This window comes from Brachyhypopomus gauderio, chromosome 16 (assembly GCF_052324685.1).
Source record: "Brachyhypopomus gauderio isolate BG-103 chromosome 16, BGAUD_0.2, whole genome shotgun sequence".
Lineage (NCBI taxonomy): Eukaryota > Metazoa > Chordata > Actinopteri > Gymnotiformes > Hypopomidae > Brachyhypopomus > Brachyhypopomus gauderio.
Window position 1 is genome coordinate 14,133,389 of NC_135226.1, and position 20,943 is coordinate 14,154,331.

The 20,943-nt window shown below is 43.5% G+C and overlaps 1 protein-coding gene across 1 annotated transcript in view; it reads right to left on the reverse strand.

Moving 5' to 3' along the window:
* col4a4 (collagen, type IV, alpha 4) overlaps positions 1-20,943 on the reverse strand; it is a 46,415-nt gene that overhangs the window by 10,050 nt on the left and 15,422 nt on the right. Inside the window, exons 5-32 of the mRNA XM_076975844.1 lie at positions 16,900-17,034; positions 16,386-16,430; positions 15,194-15,310; positions 14,998-15,066; positions 14,829-14,864; positions 14,189-14,251; positions 13,382-13,417; positions 13,017-13,058; positions 12,752-12,832; positions 12,379-12,423; positions 11,563-11,625; positions 11,366-11,410; positions 11,146-11,199; positions 10,970-11,030; positions 10,604-10,708; positions 10,039-10,194; positions 8,777-8,866; positions 6,585-6,745; positions 6,092-6,164; positions 5,903-6,009; positions 5,334-5,517; positions 3,656-3,724; positions 3,403-3,510; positions 2,563-2,781; positions 1,406-1,567; positions 1,121-1,288; positions 725-868; positions 213-320 (exon numbers count right to left, since the gene is read on the reverse strand). Coding sequence (XP_076831959.1) covers positions 213-320; positions 725-868; positions 1,121-1,288; positions 1,406-1,567; positions 2,563-2,781; positions 3,403-3,510; positions 3,656-3,724; positions 5,334-5,517; positions 5,903-6,009; positions 6,092-6,164; positions 6,585-6,745; positions 8,777-8,866; positions 10,039-10,194; positions 10,604-10,708; positions 10,970-11,030; positions 11,146-11,199; positions 11,366-11,410; positions 11,563-11,625; positions 12,379-12,423; positions 12,752-12,832; positions 13,017-13,058; positions 13,382-13,417; positions 14,189-14,251; positions 14,829-14,864; positions 14,998-15,066; positions 15,194-15,310; positions 16,386-16,430; positions 16,900-17,034 — 2,746 coding nt within the window. The remainder of the gene's footprint in view (positions 1-212; positions 321-724; positions 869-1,120; positions 1,289-1,405; positions 1,568-2,562; positions 2,782-3,402; positions 3,511-3,655; positions 3,725-5,333; positions 5,518-5,902; positions 6,010-6,091; positions 6,165-6,584; positions 6,746-8,776; positions 8,867-10,038; positions 10,195-10,603; positions 10,709-10,969; positions 11,031-11,145; positions 11,200-11,365; positions 11,411-11,562; positions 11,626-12,378; positions 12,424-12,751; positions 12,833-13,016; positions 13,059-13,381; positions 13,418-14,188; positions 14,252-14,828; positions 14,865-14,997; positions 15,067-15,193; positions 15,311-16,385; positions 16,431-16,899; positions 17,035-20,943) is intronic.

Consider the following 20,943-nt stretch of genomic DNA (forward strand, 5'->3'; position numbering starts at 1 on the left):
ATGGCACCCTGCATCAGGGGCAATGGTGAGTCTCACGGTCTGTGTAGCCTGAAGGGGCTTCATGCCACCAGTAGCATCAAGCACACTAGCAACATGCAAAGTGACGGCACTGTAGAGAAGAATCAGTCAGGACAGATATGGAGAGAGGAAGTGTTTGCAGACTTCACTCGCAAAAACACTCCCTGAGTGAGATTTGGGTGTGTCTTATTTACCTCTCAGTCCAGGGACACCAGTCATTCCTGGGTCCCCTGGCAGGCCTTTACACCCCTTTACTAGAACTGCTTTTACCTCTCCAGGGTGCCCGCAAATTCCTGCTTTTCCTAAAAGGAAGACAATATGATGGTGTGTCAACCAAGTTCACATCCTTTAAAATTTGGAATGAAACTTGTTGCAGCAGTAAGTGTTGTCATGTTTTCTGCCTGACCCTTATATGAAAACCTCCACAGCTCCTGTTCTGGTTGGTCATTATATGTACACAACATATGGAAATAAAATTTAAACTAAGCAGAATATATAAACCTAAGAAAGAAAAAGAATGAACAGAAACAGACTAATGGGTAGTTAAAGACTTGCATATGCTAACTGATGTTCTGCATGTAACTGTACTGTTCTACAGCATGTAACTGTACAGCATGTAACTGTACAGCATGTAACTGTACTGTTCAGGTGGCTTGGTACACGTCAGCGAGTCACAGCAGCCTCTGCTAGTTGTATGAAAAAATACCCTTTTCTCCTTTGAGGCCGAGTTCCCCTGGACAACCTGGCCTTCCATCGTACCCCTTGTCGCCTTTCAAGCCGCGAGATCCTTGACCCCCAGTCTCACCTACACCACCAGGTGCACCATCCATACCTGGTGGTCCAGGCAAACCTGAGTGATATAACATCATGACATCATACGTGTGGACTCAGGTTGGTGGCTGTATTATGTTGTACACAAGTTAGCTTATTAACTATGTCTACTAAGACATGTCCAGTCAGCTGTTTACAACAAGCCGAATCACACCACTCACTTGAGATTCCAAAACCCCCATGTAAGTTGATCATTAACATTATAGAGGCCTTGTGGTAAAATCACTTTGCAGACAGTTGAAAAGCTGTTCTCCTGCCCTGTAGTCCTTACCCTTCGGCCCATTTCCAGCAGGTGTCCCGGGGTCCCCTACATTTCCCACACTGCCCTGCACACCAGCGGGTCCTGGAACGCCAGGGGGGCCACATTTCCCCGCCAAACCTTTGACCCTCACCCCTGGGGGGCCAGGCTGACCAACTAGTCCCTTGTCTCCACAGTAACCTGTGAATACCCACAGTGCATTCTAGAACACATGCATGCTGCCTATTCAAATTGCATTTGTGATGCTGAACATCTTCAGACTGATGGATTGGGGGGGGGGGGGGGGGTTGTGCTCACCAGGGTGGCCCAGGTTGCCAGGGGGTCCTTTCTTGCCCATGTGGCCAATGGAGCCATCCGGACACTCCACTGGACGTGGCCCTCTAGGCCCCTGTAGTCCTGGTAGGCCACTGGCTCCTGGTTCTCCTTTCAAACCACCTAATCCAGGTTGACCAGGAACCCCTGGACAGGCCCAGATAATTAAAGATTTGTGTACATTCATATACACATGGGTATTATAACCGTATCATGTCTACTTGTCATCTGGACACACAGGACCACCCAACTGGTGTAGTCTTATTTAGAGAATCCTTTCAGACAGATATGAGTAGATCCGACGGGTAGACTTGTACAGCTCATTTTCCACCAGCACTGATATAACTGTAACTCCTACAGTGTTTAACTGGGTCTATTTGGTTTGGCCTGAACGCAGTAGGCATTGCTTCAGAATATATGCCATATTTGTCTTGTAAAATAATACCGGAATGTTTCAATCCTAATAACTGCACCATTGTCATGATTTAGTTGCGTAGTTACAATGAAATTATAAACTGGTTTCAAACTAGTTACTTAAATTTTAGATTTTCTGAAAAGTGTCAGTACCCCCGTAATGTAAGTACTCACATCCCTTTATAATAACAAAGAAAAAATATTTCACAGATATTAAGGCACACTTTAAAAAACGTAAATAACATATTTATTGAAGCTGTACTACTCGAATCATTGTGAAAGGCCACAGAAATCCTCATTAGTTTTATAATGGCTGCATGTATAGTTTTGAAATGTTACATATATACCCACACAGATAATAATGGCACAATATAGTGGATAAATAAAGGATGGATTAACTAAGGAAATAAAGGAATATGTTCCCAAAAGATTTTACAGCTCAATAAAGACTTTGTGTCATCTTTTCAACAACATAGTTTTTTAAAATATATTTGTTGTACTATTTTCGACAAGCATGTTACTGTTCGAATTATTACTGAATAAATACTGGGGGATTATTGCCATTTCAGAAAGAGGTGGGGACATAAGCTCGTCTTTCCCAGCATAAATGACACCTATGGCTGTGGAGTGTAAGATACTCGATACTCAATACTCATGCGAGTAAGCAAACTCACTTGAATCGAGCTAACACAGAAATGGAAGCTAAGGTCAGTTTGCGTCTAACGTACCATCTGCCCCTAGTGGCCCTGGGGGACCCAGGATTCCTTTAGGCCCGGGGCGTCCGTCGGGACCAGGAGGACCCCTGGGCCCTGGCCCCCCTACAAATGAGCTTCCAGTAGGTCCTTCAAGCCCTGTGGGTCCAGGAAGACCTTTTTTCCCAGGACGCCCAGCATAACTTCTCCCAAAAGGTCCAGTGTCTCCTGTTAGTCCATCAGGGCCAGGTGTCCCTGTCAAAGAAAGACCAACTGGTGTCACACAACTACATCTCTAAATTGACTTCGCTGAAGATTATGCTTACATAATACCGACTGCCAGCCAAAACTGGTAGCTGGTATAAATTCTGTAAAATGCCCAAATAATTTTCTTGTAATTTTGTGGGAATACTTAAAAATACAGCAGGAAATAGTCCCTTCAACTTTACATGAACTGTCACAGTACAGCCCCTGTCTCCTTCCCTTGGGTGCGTGTAAGTGTAGTCTACGTCTGGTTATGTCCATGTATGTATTTCCTTTGGGTGTGGTTCAATGTGCGTGCGTTCATCCATCACCCATGTGGCTCGTCTCATCAACGTTATGCACTGCACTTCTCTCGTTTATTTAATGTGTGTCTGTGTAGTGAACGTCGCTTGTCTTTGAGTCTCGCTTCGTGTGTGTGGCACTATTTGAACGTCTTCGCTAAGAACCGACTGCGCAGCTTTTGTGCTATATGAAAGCACTATTGAATGTACCCTTGTCCCAGCATCCTGCCTGCCCCCTCGCATTACATTATCCCAGAACAAAGTATGAAAAAGCAAAACTGGAAACAGAAGAGTAAAGGCTGCATGAAAACCATGTCAATGTAGTCTCTACCTGCAGGTCCAACAGGCCCTGGATAACCAGGAAGGCCTTTCTCTCCTGGAGGTCCACTTGGTCCATGGTACCCACGAAGCCCTGGAGCTCCAGGCTCACCTGGGAAACCTGAACAGGACATAAAGGCATTACACAACATTTTCTTTCAGACAGTGATTTTAGTGTTCATGTAACATTATAAAACTCCACTGATGAGAATATGTTTCTCACAAGGTTAATCAACATGCTGGTTCTTGTGTTGTAGCTACTGTACCTTGGTGGCCGATCTGTCCCTTTGCTCCAGGTTCCCCAGCTTGGGGTAATACAAAGGCCTGTGTATCACCTGCACAGAGAGCAAGGTGCACATATTTTTTCCACCCAGAAAAATTTATAAAACCGTCTCTGACACATCACCACTAAACAGTTCATGAATAGCACATATATCAAGGATAATGCTGGGATAGATCAATTTAGTTTCCAGTAAAGCCGTGACCATCCACAGGCATGTGCAGGTGACAAAGCATGACATAAAACCGTTTTGGACATAGCATCGTTTTGTTGATTACTCTGTTCAGTGCAAAATGAAATATAATATATTTAGTATATATTTAGAATATATTTAGTATATGTATAGGCCAGACTAAGCAAGACTAGTTAACTAGGTAAAAGCTGGTTAAAAACTAGGATTTAAAAACTCCTGCATTGCTAATATAAAAAAAAAAACATAACATCCACACATTGGGTTACGACTTGCACTAATCATATATTCTTTGGAACTCCAGAGTTTAGGTTCTATGGAAGTAAAAAAATTCCTAGTGGTCTTTTGTTCAGGAGGGACTATAATGCTATAACAGAAGGAAACTTGTCATCCCCCTCCTGTCATGTCAGTGGAGAAACTAGACAGCAGGTGGGAGTTGACCAACACTTGTAGAAACATGCTAACACTGTTGTAGAAACATGCTTACAGTGTGGAGAAACACGCTAATGCTGTGGAGAAACATGCTAACACTGTGGAGAAACACGCTAATGCTGTGGAGAAACATGCTAACACTGTGGAGAAACACGCTAATGCTGTGGAGAAACACACTAATGCTGTGGAGAAACATGTTAACACTGTTGTAGAAACCTGTTAACACTGTGGAGAAACACGCTAATGCTGTGGAGAAACATGCTAACACTGTGGAGAAAAATGCTAACACTGTGAAGAAACAGGGGTATAACAATATAGTAAAGGAGCTGTTCAGAAATTTACATCTTCATCGCTAGAGCAAAGCCAGGATGAGTCTACGGGATCTTGAACACCTTCTGAGAGTGAGAGCTCACATGACCCCATAAAACAAGCATGCTAAGCAGTCATCGTATCATCGTGCTCTAAATGTTCTTCCGAACTTCTTCACTTTGTTTAACTGAATGATTGTTTTAATTGAACATTCATTAAAAGTTACTTAAATTTAAATTTAACTGAAATTTATTATTTACAAGGCCATTGTACTGTGTAGCCCCCCTTCACTCTTACGTTGTCTGATATGTGTCTGATACATGTCTGATACTAGCCATCCATGTGAGCAGGGGCAGTGGGCTTCAGATACACCATGACACAGCCGTCATGCTTTCAGACTGTGTCCATTATGAAGATCATTATTAATGTAGCACCATTCATGCACCTTTGCACTGAGCGTGGACTCTTCTGTTCATTCGATATGAAATCTGCACTCTTACGTCGTGATCAGACTGTCAGTGTGTGTTTTACATCATTGGCTCCATGTGTTTTGCATCACCACAAAGTGGAAATCACACCCAGATTATGTTATAGTAGGAGAATAATGTTGGGAAACAAAGCAATACAGGAAAGGTATATATACCTGTTTAGATAGTATAGATATAGATGACTAGTACAGATGACACTAGAGTTATTACTTTGATTGTCTTGCTGGTGAACTTTCGGACCTCACCTCTAACCCCTTTAGGTCCGGTCAGTCCTGTTGGTCCTGGTGATCCTGGCTTCCCTGGTTGCCCTCGTACACCGATTGGTCCAGGAACCCCTGACCCTTGTGGTCCACTAGACCCTTTGGGGCCCCTATAGCCAGGGTTTCCTGGAGGTCCCCTGTTGCCAGGGAAACCAGCATAACTGACACCCTGACAAGGGCAGACAATAGCAGTGAGGCAGTTAGCAGGTGAATCAATCCATCCACCTATACATCCACCTATGAATCCATCCACCCATATATCCACCTATGAATTCATCCATCCATACAGCCACCTATGAATCCATTCATCCATACATCAAACTATGCAATCATGCACCCATACATTCACCCATACATCCACCTCTGAAATCATCCACCCACTGATGCATCCACCTACGAATTCATCCACCTGTTGATACATCCATCCAATGATTTATCCACCAGCCCACACAATTATTAGCCATTAATGCAAACATCAATGTGAAGGAGAAGACCACCATTGTGTGCAGTTCTACTCAGCTTGACTGGGACACTGGGACTTCCTGCTCACTCACCTGTGGACCTGCATGTCCAGGAGGGCCAGGACTTCCATTATCCCCTTCAATACCATCGGGGCCACGATAACCAGTTGGCCCACATGTTCCTCTAGCTCCTTTTTCACCTTCAGTTGGATGGTACAGAATTATTTAGTTTTAAATACATACGAGACTCAGTGTAAGCCTAGCACTGGGTGTGTGTCTTACCCTTGGTGTTCATCACATACAAATTCCCCTTTTCTCCTTTTCTTCCTTTGGGACCTGAAGTACCATGAAGGCCCTGGGAAATACACAACCCACAACACAGATCACACAACACACAAAATCTGTGAGGGAACCTAACATGAAACATTTATGCACAAACACATAAATGTATGTCATTGGATGGAACAAGATGTTCAGAATAAAGCTCTCTTCTTTTTCTTTCTCTCTCCCCTCTCTCTCTAATATCTATCTCTCTCTCTCTCTCTAATATCTATCTCTCCCTCTCTCTCTCTCTCTCTCTCTCTAATATCTATCTCTCCCCCTCTCTAATATCTATCTCTCTCTCTCTCTCTCTAATCTCTCTCTTTCTAATATCTATCTCTCTCTTATATATATATCTCATATCTATCTATCTCTCTCTCTCTCTCTAATATCTATCTCTCTGCCTTTCTCTAACATAAACAAAGCATGCAAACCCTGAGAGTAATTTACTCACAATGTGTCCTTTCTCTCCTGGATCTCCAGGCAAACCACGATCTCCCACAAGACCAGAATTACCATACAGCCCTGGATCTCCAGGCTTGCCAGGATCACCTGGTTCCCCATGAGGTCCGGAGAAAATGGGGGAAGGACCACATTCACAACCCCCGTATGCACCTAGAAAACCAAAGCACACACTCATCACATAGCACACAATCATCACATAGTACACACTCATCACATCACACACACTCTCATCACATACTATACACTTATCACATAACACACACTCATCACATAGCACACACTCATCACATAGTACACACTCATCACATCGCACACGCTCATCACCTAACACACACTCATCACATCGCACACTCTCATCACATCGCACACTCTCATCACATCACACACACTCATCACATTGCACACTCTCATCACATACTACACACTCATCACATAACACATCACACACACTCATCACATCGCACACACTCATCACACAGCACATCACACACACTCATCACATTGCACACGCTCATCACATAACACTCATCACATAGCACACACTTATCACAGCACACACTCATCACACAGCACACACTCATCACACAGCACACGCTCATCATATAGCACACACGCATCACATAGTACACACTCATCACATAGTACACACTCATCACACAGCACACGCTCATCACATAGCACATACTCATCACACAGCACACGCTCATCACACAACACACACTCATCACACAACACACACTCATCACATAGCACACACCCATCACACAACACACGCTCATCACACAACACACACTCATCACATAGCACACATTCATCACATAGTACACTTACCACACAACACACACTCATCACACAACACACACTCATCACATAGCACACACTCATCACAAAGCACACACTTATCACATAGTACACACTCATCACATAGTACACACTCATCACATAGCACACACTCATCACACAACACACACTCATCACACAGCACACACTCATCACATAGTACACTTACCACATAGTACTCATCACATGGTACTCATCACATAGTACACTCATCACATAACACACACTCATATCACACAACACACTCATCACACAACACACACTCACCACACAACACACTCATCACATAGTTCTCATCACATAGTACACTCATCACACAACACACAGACTCATCACATAGTACACACTCATCACATAGCACACACACAACACATACTCATCACACAACACACACTCATCACACAACACACACTCATCACATAGCACACTCTCATCACACAACACATACTTTTACACTGACATTCATTGAGATGACATATTTTAATATTCAATATATCTAAATAAATATAAGTGGTGTGAAATGTGGGATGTGTGAAAAGTGTATGGCCCCCTTGTGGTCACAGGAAAGAGCAAACCTTTCAGCACCAAGGACAGTACCATTAAGCATAGTTCATCAAAATGTTCTCAAAATGCAAGCAGGAGTCAGCAGTTTACAACATTGTAAATGCAAAGAAATCTGTAATGTACTAAACTGTCATTGAGCTGTAGTTTAATGAAAAAACAACATTTCAGCTTACCTGAAAAAAGTGCAGTTACATAAAAATCAGATTTTTTCCCCTTTCAAACTAAAACTTGTGTGAGTCATTTATTAAGAATGTCTTACGGGCACATATGAGGTAAAAGAGTGAACAAAAACAGCCTCACCAACCACACAGGTGAAACGTCATCCCTTTAACAGCAACGGCCAGACCTGCACCCAGCCAATCAGCCGCCCCTACACACGCTGATCACCAACCTGCACCCACCAATCACACTGCCCATTCTACTCCTGATCCCAGCCACCCTCTTCCTAGTTCACTCTGTGCAACTGTTGGTTGGTTGTTTTTCTTTTCGCTGAGTACTCCCTCATGCCCCCATCCTCAGCACATCCCATCAGCCTCTGCGGGACACGCAGTTCGGGACTCGCACGTGTCCCCCCTCTCACCTCTGGCCTTTGTCCTGCACATGGCCTCCTTTTGCTTTTCATGTTGCGTTTGTCTCATTCTGAGCAGATGTTTGGTGTGCCCGCACCTCGCCCACAGGCCCCATGTCGTGAAGTTCATATTGGGGCAGACGGTTCGCAAACGCAGACTGTAGTCACAAGTGTGATAGTATGTTGGAGGAATGTGGGGTCACTCTCACCTTTAAGGCCCACGATGCCTTTCAGGCCAGCAGGGCCCCTCTGTCCATCATCTCCATGATCTCCTGATAAACCAGTAACACAGTAGTACCCTATAGTGCACACACACACACACACACACACACACACACACACACACACACACACACACACACACACACACACACACACACACACACACACAGCTATAATGAGTCTCTAGTTAGCGTGCAGTCAACCATATAAACTCAGAAACCCTCTTAAATATTTAATTACAAATCTTTTGTAATTAGATCTCAGATCTAAGCAGATGAACATATACAGCACTAATGAAACTCACATCACTGAACTAGACACTTTATATCCTTAACAAATTCACAATGTTTCAAAATGATGTTGCTGTTACTGATGAAGGTGAAAAGATGTGCTCACCACAACCTGTTGATCGCATGCACAACATGAGACACACCATGACGTCACAGTACCCGGGGATGGGGGGACGGAAAGAGACAGAGACAAAAACATGCACAGACAGACACTGCAAATGATGACACACAAAGAAATCATCAATATGGAACTATCATATTGATGGCTATTTATGCATACACTACATGCTCTGACCACAGTGCAATATCTGATTATTATGTCAGCAGAAGCTAAACATAAATAATGCAATGAGATTGCAGATTTATGACATCAACATGCAGCATGCAAAGGACATTCCAGAAGTGGCGGGAGGGAGACATGGTCATAACTGTGTTACTGTAGCTGTCCCAGGGCACATTTCAGTTAGCACCCGGCACTCACACACCATCAGCCCTCCTCTTTGTGGATGAAGATTATAATCTACTGTTCACTGAGATTTAAAAACTGCCCCTCCCTGGCATCCCTGCCTCCTTTGTTTTCCGATCTCTCGTGTCTTTGTTTTGCTTTTTACTTCCTGGTTTTCCTTTTGCCCTGTGTTTTTCGTGTGCTCTTCTCCTGCCTGTCACTCACTCCCCATTACAGTACATAAACATACATAAAAAAAACAACTGAATGTAATGATTGAAATGAACAGTCAGACTAGGGCTATTTTGCCAATCAGAGATAATGTTTTTAATGATTTTTTAATTAACCCTTGTTAGAACAATGTATAATTACTATATCACTTTATAAATTCATATTGCTTCATATTGCTGAGAGTAGACCAGATCTCTAAATCTGAGACTTCCACAGCCATACAGGTCAGGGTAAGAGAGAAAGAGAGAGTCCTGAGAGACTCTCTCCTCTCCTGTTCACTCACCCGGGGGGCCCGGCCTGCCTTCAACCCCTTTAGGCCCAAGAGGCCCCTGTTTCCCAGGTTCCCCAGGGATCTGGTCATTCCTGGTTGTCCTTCCGGGATCTCCTTTCTGACCTTTACTCCCAGATATGCCCACCACACCTTGCGTGCCCGAGATTCCTGAGAGTGAGGAATCAAAGATGAACAAAGAGATGGAGAGGAGAGGAGAAAAGAGGAGAGAAAAGGTAAGAGGAGGAGAGGAGAGGAGAAAAGAGGAGAGGAGAGAATGACAGGTGGAGTGAGGGAGTAAATAATATCAGCTACATGACAGTACATGTAATGGAACAAATTAAAGTCATGCCAATTTTACTTGTATAAAATGATTCATACAAACACTTAATCAGAATGTTTTAGATAAACAAGAATAGAGCGCACAGGGCACAAAAGACAAGAAGAATAAGATAATTAATTTAAATGACACTTACAGCAATAAAAGAAATCATGTACTGGGAAAAACCAATCACATAACAAATGGAGAACAAAGCAATGAACTTTCCACCCTCTCCCACACAGACGCAGGCACACTCACCTGGATAGATTATTCCAGCAGGTCCTGGGAGTCCGGGCAGGCCAATGTATCCCTGGTCTCCTTTCAGGCCAGGATGCCCAGGGAAGCCTGAAGGACCAATAAGGCCTAAAAAGCACAACAAAACAAAAGTCCTCCATGACTGTGAAATCTCAATCATCCACCCTTCCCTTTACAAAGCAAAAGTCCTCCATGACTGTGAAATCTCAATCATCTACCCTTCCAGTTAAAAAGGAAAACACTGACAATGCAGTGTTCAACACTTATTCAAATGCATTCTGTACATTTTTCATATATATTCCTTGAATGGGCTTAGTGATCACACAGTGCAGAGCAGAGCAATGAATGTGTGGATGCTCAATGTCCTACCTGTAACATTGAAGCGGTAATAAGTAGTTTTGCCCTTAGTCCCAGGATCTCCTGGAGATCCCTGTTAGACATTTCACAGTGTTAACCACACATCATTTATGTACAATAAATACAGACATGACAACAGGATGTAATCCTGAGATAATTATACAGAAGCATCTTAGGAGGAAAAAAACCTTTGGTCCTGGATTGCCAAAAAGACCAGGGAGACCGGGGGTACCATCCTCTCCCTGTCAACACAGGGCACATCTACATGAATACGAGGCTCTCACTAATGCACACACACACACACACACACACACACACACACACACACACACACACACACACACACACACACACACACACACACACACACACACACACACATCTACACGCATAAACGTAGCACATTACCTTAGTGCCGGGCCTGCCAGTATGCCCCGGATATCCGGAGTCTCCCTTTGAACAGGTGAGAGTGTGTTATAAGTCAAACATGTACACTAGAACACAACTGTTAGACATTTTTAGAATCTGCAGAATAAGCCATCGCAGGTCCTGCTGTTATGTGGAGGTATAATATGCATAATATGTGTATAATATGTCACACTCACTCTGGCTCCTGGGAATCCGATGATACCCTTTTCTCCTTTCTCCCCAGGAGGTCTGTTCAATCCCTGACAATGACACACATTAATAAACACCAATGACAGACCTCACCAGTCAATCACAGCACTACCTACCAAAGCTGCTTGACGGAGGAGTAGAGTCACTTTGAGGCTTGTAACAATGATGGTTATGTGGAATATGGGTATTATTTAGGATTAAGACTGCAAATCATTTATATACACAGGTGACACACAGTTATGTGAAATCAATATTTCACAATGATGTGAAATCAGTGGCTATTTATCTAAAGTTACATCACACTTAAATAGTGTTGAATGGTGTAATTTCTTGAGATTTCCTCTCTTTTGATCAACATGAACCTCCTAGCACCAACTATTAGCTATTACTAAAAATTGGACAGTTATATAAATGTATTGTTTTATCAGCTGATACCGATTGTTTGCTAGCAAGCTTGGTGCATCTATAATTACAGATGTACTGTAAACCAATCACAGCCACTTTAAAGGCAGTGTGCAGTGTTTCTACACTGTAAACTGTAGGACTATCTTGTGAAGTAACAAAAATCCACAGCATATGCACCCCCTCCTGGCCACTTACAGAAGCACAGGCACTAGGCTGCATCGGTAGCAAATACATGGCAAAATAATGGCTTCTGTCTTTGACAAACACATGTTAATAATGACTCATGAAACAAAAATGCCTTTAGCATTTATTTTGCTAAATAAAACAAAATGCAGCTGTAGTGACTGTAGTCCCATGGGACTAAAGATGACACACGTCAGACAGACACACATACTTACAGGATTGCCATGGGCTCCAGGCCAGCCTTGAGGTCCTTTTTGACCCTTAAAAAGTAAAATGATGATTGGTCATATTCATCAAAACAAATTCCACTGAATCCATCCATCCATCCATCCATCCATCCATCCATCCATCCATCCATCCATCCATCCATCCATCCATCCATCCATGGATGAAAGGTTGGCTGCCATGGAGCAGTATTGGCCAAGCCTGTTTATACTGTGTTATTTACAGATTTACAGTACATATCGGACAGAGGTCCTTCATCACCTTATATCATTTGTGTGGCAGTGTTAAAATATCAATAACATTATCGTAATATTGAGCTCTTTGTCATTAACAGATATGGCTAGTGCCAGTCAGAGGTCAGACCTTGTCTCCTTTGCGGTGTAACTCTTCAGGGGGTTCGACTACTTCATACGGGCCTGGAGGGCCCTGTATCCCCACATCTCCCTAGAAAAGGAAAGCAGCAAAGCAGCATGGCACTATAACACACATGTAGAAACCCACACACACACCCACACACACACACACACACACACACACACACACACACACACACACACACACACACACACACACACACACACACACACACACACACACACACACACACACATCTCTATCCTTCACACACCTCTTCTCCTTTCAGACCAGGTAACGATCTTCCTCTGTCTCCCTACAGCACAGATGGAAAACAATGGTAATTACACACAGGTTTCTTAAATGAACAAGGTATGAAATACTCAATTGGCAAATTGCATTCACCATAAGGGGTGGGTGGAGATGCGGTGGTTAAATAATAAATAGATGTGAAGCATCACATCTGAACTACTGTGCCTGCATGTGCCAAATAAAATACTTCACTGTACATGGGACAAAGGTGTTAGCTTGCCCCCTAGCTATGACCAGAATGACGAGTGACAGTTTACAATGGGGGGTGGGATGCGTGTGTGTGTGTGTGTGTGTGTGTGTGTGTGTGTGTGTGTGTGTGTGACTCACTGGAGGCCCTCTTGTGCCAGCAGCACCATCTTCACCCTGCAGAAAGACGAGAAAGAGAGAGAGAGAGAGAGAGAGAGAGAGAGAGACAGACAGACAGACAGACAGACAGACAGAAATGGAGAAAGAGAGACAGACAGAGAGGCAGGGAGGGATTGGGGGGTAGGACAGAGGTATGGAGTTAGACAGCTATAGCAGCTGTGTATTCTTTAAGCCCACACGTCCTAAGAGGACATCCTACAATGACCTGACATCACGTCCCTCTCCTCCCTCAGACAACACTCTCAGTAGCTAGAACTACATCTCTTAACATTGTTTTTAATTGCGTGATCTTTATTTTTTTGTCTCTTATTGAGTTTCATTAATTTTATTTGAATAATTGAATAATAATAAGCTATTTATGCACACAGTTAAGCCTAAATAGTTGCTTTTTCAGCTATATTGTACCTGTATGAAAAGGTGTTGTGCGTCGGCCGGTACCCAGCCAACCCTCAGACCAGTTCAACCATTCCCAGCACACATCCAGTGCCGGGGTCCTAGTCCCCCATTTATTATTAATCACCCACACCCTTTCTTCATTGCCCTCACTCTGTTCAGTCCCCGGATGTGTCTGGGTTCAGTACTTTGCCCTGATGGTCCCTAGCTGTCTGACGCTGTGGGGTGCCTGCTCTTCAGAGACGTCTTCCCTGTCTTTGTGTGCTTCTCAAGTTCCTCACTCACACTTCTGACTCAGGATGTCACAAACGAATACATATACAAGTGAAGCTAATACAACGCCAAACAAAATGGAAGTTAGAACTAATTTTGTACCGGTAATCCAGGTATTCCAGGGTTCCCTGGGGGACCTTGAGGGCCATAATCTCCTATTTGTCCCTGTCAAACAAGAAAAAAAAAACATTTTGTTCCAAAATATGACAAAGGGACACATAAACAAATCCTCAGTACTTATCTTATACTTGAGTGTAAATTACTCATGGGTTGCTCAAAGAGATGTTTAGTAGATTTCTTTAAAATCTAAAAGGAAACATTCATACGAATGTTCCATTACATGTACTGTCATAAAGAGCATCATCCTTTTGAGCTTGCTGTAGTTCTTTCTCTCTACTACTCTTGAACTACTGACCCTAACATTAAGATGCTCCTGAACGCCTCACTCCTAGATCTAGAATATTAAATAAGACATCTCCAGAAACAGACAATACTGTTTGTTGAAAACGCGGTGAGACGCAGATTCTCCTGGACTGCGCGTTCACTCTGGGATCGTGTACTGGACTACATGACTTCAGAAACCATTTTTGGTTTCAATAGTGCTACATTTATGCTCATACATAAAAACTGCATATGAAGTCCTAGAAAGTGACAACATGCCATGGGTTTGTCTTTTTCATCTTTCATACACCTGGTTCAACATGTTTAGGTAAATCTTGAAGTTGAGAAGGTTCATACTCACTGAAGGTCCAGGAGTACCAGGTGGTCCAGCAACACCCTGTCAAAAAGTGAGCAGAACACACATCCTTAAGGAACTCTTGTGTTATTTGTTTAGGTGTGCTTTTTATTTAAAAAAGCAAGACAAAAAAAGCAATGTGGAGCTTTTGTAGTATTCATTAAATTCCACTGACAGGTGGACCAGGATGGCAAATCATTCTGGGTACAGGTTCTCCTTTGTCTCCTTTTTGTCCTTTTGGACCCTACACAGAGCAACAAGGGCATTATAAATATATACCATATAACTTATAATGTATACAATATATTATATATATATGCTGATGTTCCTGCGTGCTGAAACACAGACACAGTGCACCAGGTTTGTCTTACTGGTTGTCCTCGAGCGCCATTCCACCCATGAGGGCCATGGACTCCTGGTTCACCACTGGATCCTTTACAGCCATCTAATCCTGGAGGCCCCTCAATGCCGGCTTGTCCGGGATGACCCTGGGATACAAAACCAAAGTTGGAAGCTGAGAGAGGTCACTGAACTTTGCACACATCGTAAATGGCAAACACTACAAATCCTGGTTTTCGATTGAAGGGCATCATTTCTACAATGGGGTAACAACAAGGTGGTTAATTTTTTTCTTCTGGTTACAGGTTGGGCAGCAACCTGCATCATATTACCATTAGTGAATTAAAGTGAATTAAAGTGAATTAAAACATATTATCTGGCCATTTGCACGGAGGGGCTCCACTGCAGACTGTGTATCAGCACCATGGACAGCACCACGCAATGCCACATGACTGCAAGACACTGATAACCTCAGCTGCTTTTCGGGGGGGCACTGAAGTACATTAGTTTGCTATTAGGTTGCTAAAATTAGGTTTAACAGCACAGTACAGCTCTGACATCACGAACTTGGTCTTCTGCAAGAACATTATTAGTGTTTCTGATTAGCTGTATTTTGCAAGGATAGCTGCAAAAGCATCTTTATTTAACTTGAGTGCTGTCAATATTTAATATCAATGTATATGTATTTATCAGTTTAATTGTGTCACAGTACAGTGAGCCCCCTACTGGTCGCCTCTGTCTACAGCAGCAGTTGTCTTGTTGTTGTGTTGTGTACGTCCCTCAGGTGGGCGGAGCACGCAATCCGTCTCACCTGAGGGTCGTTTGTTTGTCTATATATGTCTTGTCTTTGTACCAGTTGACCGCTGGTCATTATATCCTTAATTTGGATCGAGTCACGGGTTTTTGGTTTGCACACTCTACATTAAAACCTCCTTTTTCCCTGAAACTTGGCATGATCGCTTCAATGTTATTTCGCACTCCCTGCCCGTCACAAATTGAAATGTTCCTACATATTCTAAAGCTTTGCTATACTTAGTACTCATATTCATTGCTACAAGCAGTGTGATGTAGTTATGAAATAAAGTAAAATAATTCTCTAATAAAATTACTGTCTCATAATACTTTTTAAATATATATTTTTATTACACAGAGGACATTTATTGTGATATCCATAATGGGCACTGGGTTATCATCTACAGTCTAAAACTGCATGTTCACACTCACATCTTTCCCTTGATCACCAGGATGTCCTTTTATTCCCTGGGGACCCTGAAACAGATGAAATCATACAGTGTTGATAATATGGACATCATGTTGTTCAGTATGATATAACACAGGAGGGCTTCCGACTACCGGCTAGTGTGCACATGTGAGCTCCCTAATTGAGCACATGTGTTAGCTCCAAGAAACAGTGAAAGGCAACACTCAAAAACACTCAAAACACTCAAAAAAAAAAACTCTGGTACTGACATACATGGTACTGGTACTGATTTGTATTCAATTCATATTGTGTTTATCTCCGACTCCACATTGATCATAATTTCACATAGGCAGGAAGGAAAGATGGACGGCAATAATTGTGTCCAGATATTCCTCTCCGGTGAGGTAGCGGCCATGGTAACACAGAGCCATCATTTGAATCCTCACCCTCATCCTCTGTTGCATCATCATTCTCATTATAGCTTGTTGCTGAATTAAGCTAGTGGTTGCTAAGGTTAGATAAATGTTCACATCTTACTACGTCTCCCGCTAGTCCAGCTGCACCAGGGAATCCTTCATATCCACGCTGTCCTTTCCCCCCAGGAGGCCCCGGGATACCAGGGGGACCAGGTGGTCCCTGGAGGCCCTGTTTCCCTAAAGAACCGGGTAATCCCTGCAAACAGAGAACACATTACTGATCCATACAAACATTGTAGGTTAGCAGTGGTTGGAGTGCGCCATCTAGTGGAATCAACTGAAACAGGGTATTGCAGGAAATGACATGCGGTCTTAAGGGCAACTTTGTAAATGCTGAACCATGGAGGCTCAGTTATTATATATGTAATATATTAATAATATATAAACAATTTTTAGCATTAAGACAAATCAACTTAAGTGGTGTAAAATTAGGTTACAATTTAAGAAGACAACAGGACAAAGATAAATTCATATGCTATAGTAAAAATTGACGTACAATTCCATATTGTGCATATGAATTGAGCTTTTTCATATATATGTACTCATATATATCTATTTCATATGTATATAGGATACACCAGAGCGATCTCCACACACACACACACCCACACCCACACCCACACACACACACACACACACACACACACACACACACACACAAACATGGCAAACATTAACCAAACACACGAGGGAGAGGAGTTGTGAAGAGGGCGCTGAAAAAAAACCCACACAAACAGACCTGCCCATCGGATTCCTGGATGAAGACAATGAGATGTGAGGTTTATTGAAAACTGACAAAACCTTGTGACGTTTTAAGCAACGATGTTCCGAAATTCGGGAAAAGTATTCCTGACTAGTGAGCTAAACTCACTGCAATTATGTTGTGTCATTTTTGAGTCCCATTGCAAACACCTCTATAAAGGGCCCTTCTGAGACACCTCAGGACACCCCCTTGACAAAGTCTGTGCATGGTGCAGTAGTTATGTGGCAAAGATTCACTGTTAGGTCTGTTGGTGTAGAAATTATGATATTTACCTGTAGATTATCTCATTCAACTAATTTTGCTTAGCAGTTTCAATGTATATTTATAAGTATTCAATAAAACATAGATGATGCCTAAATTCCCTGTACTTGCTTAGGGAAAGTGAGTATTTACTATATATGTATGTATTTACTGCATGTGCATGTATTTACTGTGTGTGAAAGTATTTACTATGTGTATATGTATTTACTGCCTGGTCTACCTGAGAATGCTGGTCACACCACAACATGACTGAATGTGATTGGCTTAAGACTTGCTTAAACCAAAATAAAACTGGACACAAACATATAGATGATAGCATACACAAGTAAACACATGTATAAACACACAAAACCACCATGACCACTCGCACACATGTAAAACCATGATCATTCATCTATCTATCTGGTGTATTTTAAAGAGATTGGTCTTCAGTGTACATTTGAAGACAGAAAAGACTACAGACACAGTGGTTTGTTCCGCCACCTGGGTTCCTGGTCCTGAAGTACGCTTCTCCTTGAAGGTGATGGCTCAAGATGAGCTGTACCTGAAGCACGAAGGGTTCGAGATTCAGAGCAGGTCAAGAATGCCAAGAATCAGGGCTGACTCTGAAGCTACAGAAAGCCACAGAGCACATGTACAGGTGTGGTGATCAGTTGTGAGGGTCTGAAGGCACGAGGGGGAGTAGGTTTAAGAGTGAGTTCCACTAGTCTAGTCTTGAGATGACACGGTATTGAGAAAGCACAAGAGGCCTTTCAGGAAACTGGCCTTTTCTCCAAGGCTGTGGAGAAGGAACCAGGATGTCTGCATTGTGATACTACCATGAGCAGAGTGTGTTAGTGTCCAAGACCACGCCCAGGTTTTGAGCATTTTTGGAAGGTCAGGGAAGTCTCGAAGGATACAAGCCTACAGTGGAATGGGTAGGTAGTGAAAGACATAGGTAGAGGCTCTGTCTCCCTGGGGTTTAGCCTTAACTCATAGGCAGCCACCCATGATGAGATGTCTGAGATGTTAAGTAAGCATTCCAAGATACAAATCAAGATGTTTTTGAAGAAAGTATGTGTGGAAGGAAAACATACTCGTTAATTCCCTTATGATGATGAGTAAGGGAATAAAGGGTGTGATGAGAGTCATCACTGTAACAGTCATACTGTTTCCTGTTTCTCACAGAGAGATAAGTGGTCCAAGCATTGAACCTTGAGGGATACCCATAGACAACTTGCACAGAGAAGATGTAGATCTAAGACAACATGAAGACTGGTCTAGGAGGGAGGGGAGCCGCTGACACGCCAAAGATGCTTTCACCCTGACCTCATTAGAGCTCAGCACTGCATGTTGGAGCGCATAATTTTCAATGGAACGTGCAGCGCACTTGCGATTTTCTGCTGTGTTGAGCTCAGCAGCAAATGCAGCATAAAACAAAAACAATCAAACAAACAAAAACAAAAAAAAAACAGAATCAGAAATGTAGGGTCACAAAGTTCATGGTTTCAGCTTTTGCATGCCACTTTTTTCATGCAGTGTAGAGTGTAGCATGGAGTGTAGCATGGAGTGTAGCGTGGAGTGCAGTGTGGAGTGCAGTATGGAGTGCAGTGTTGAGGGCAGTGTTGAGAGCAGTGTTGAGTGCAGTGTGGAGTGCAGTGTTGAGGGCAGTGTTGAGGGCAGTGTGGAGTGCAGTGTGGAGTGCAGTGTGGAGTGCAAAAACAAAAATAACAGAATCAGAAATGTAGGGTCACAAAGTTCATGGTTTCAGCTTTTGCATGCCACTTTTTTCATGCAGTGTGGAGTGCAGTGTAGAGTGTAGCATGGAGTGCAGCGTGGAATGCAGTGTTGAGGGCAGTGTGGAGTGTAGTGTTGAGGGCAGTGTGGAGTGCAGTATGGAGTGCAGCGTGGAATGCAGTGTTGAGGGCAGCGTGGAATGCAGTGTTGAGGGCAGTGTGGAGTGCAGTGTTGAGGGCAGTGTGGAGTGCAGTGTTGAGGGCAGTGTGGAGTGCAGTGTTGAGTGCTGTGTTGAGGGCAGTGTGGAGTGCAGTGTTGAGGGCAGTGTGGAGTGCAGTGTTGAGGGCAGTGTGGAGTGCAGTGTTGAGGGCAGTGTGGAGTGCAGTGTTGAGGGCAGTGTGGAGTGCTGTGTTGAGGGCAGTGTTGAGGGCAGTGTGGAGTGCAGTTTTGAGGGCAGTATGGAGTGCAGTGTGGAGTGCAGTGTTGAGGGCAGTGTGGAGTGCAGTGTTGAGGGCAGTGTGGAGTGCAGTGTTGAGGGCAGTGTGGAGTGCAGTGTTGAGGGCAGTGTTGAGGGCAGTGTGGAGTGCAGTGTTGAGGGCAGTGTGGAGTGCTGTGTTGAGGGCAGTGTTGAGGGCAGTGTGGAGTGCAGTGTTGAGGGCAGTGTGGAGTGCTGTGTTGAGGGCAGTGTTGAGGGCAGTGTGGAGTGCAGTGTTGAGGGCAGTATGGAGTGCAGTGTGGAGTGCAGTGTTGAGGGCAGTGTGGAGTGCAGTGTTGAGGGCAGTATGGAGTGCAGTGTGGAGTGCAGTGTTGAGGGCAGTGTTGAGGGCAGTATGGAGTGCAGTGTGGAGTGCAGTGCTGAGGTCACCATGGAGTGCACTGTGCTGGTGATGAGAGAGGAAGTATGCCAATGAAACAAAGTGATGAAACATGTCCTGCAACAGTGATAGCTGTGTGCATCTTGCTTCCAGTATCGTATTGTCATTGATGATAACCACGGAAATCATGGACTCCTGTTGAAGTCTTCCAGTACCTTCAAAGCTTGTGTGACATGGCAGAGTGAACGTGATGACGTCCATGAGCAAACATCACTGAGGGAGTCTACATTTCTTGAAGACTGGGATCCCAGGTGATCAAACTGGAGATTATGATTGGGTAAGAGTGTGTGTGAGCAGGCGTGGTGCTGTTAGATGGAGCATGCTCATAGTGGTTGTGACACAAGTCCATCAGTGTGAGTGCAGGCTGATTACCGGCTTTCAGAAGCAGCATTGTGGTGTGATGAACAGCGAAGAGCCACCAAATATGCACTTTCCCTTTCTGACTCTCTGTCTCACAAACTATTATCATATATCTAAATGAACCAAAAGA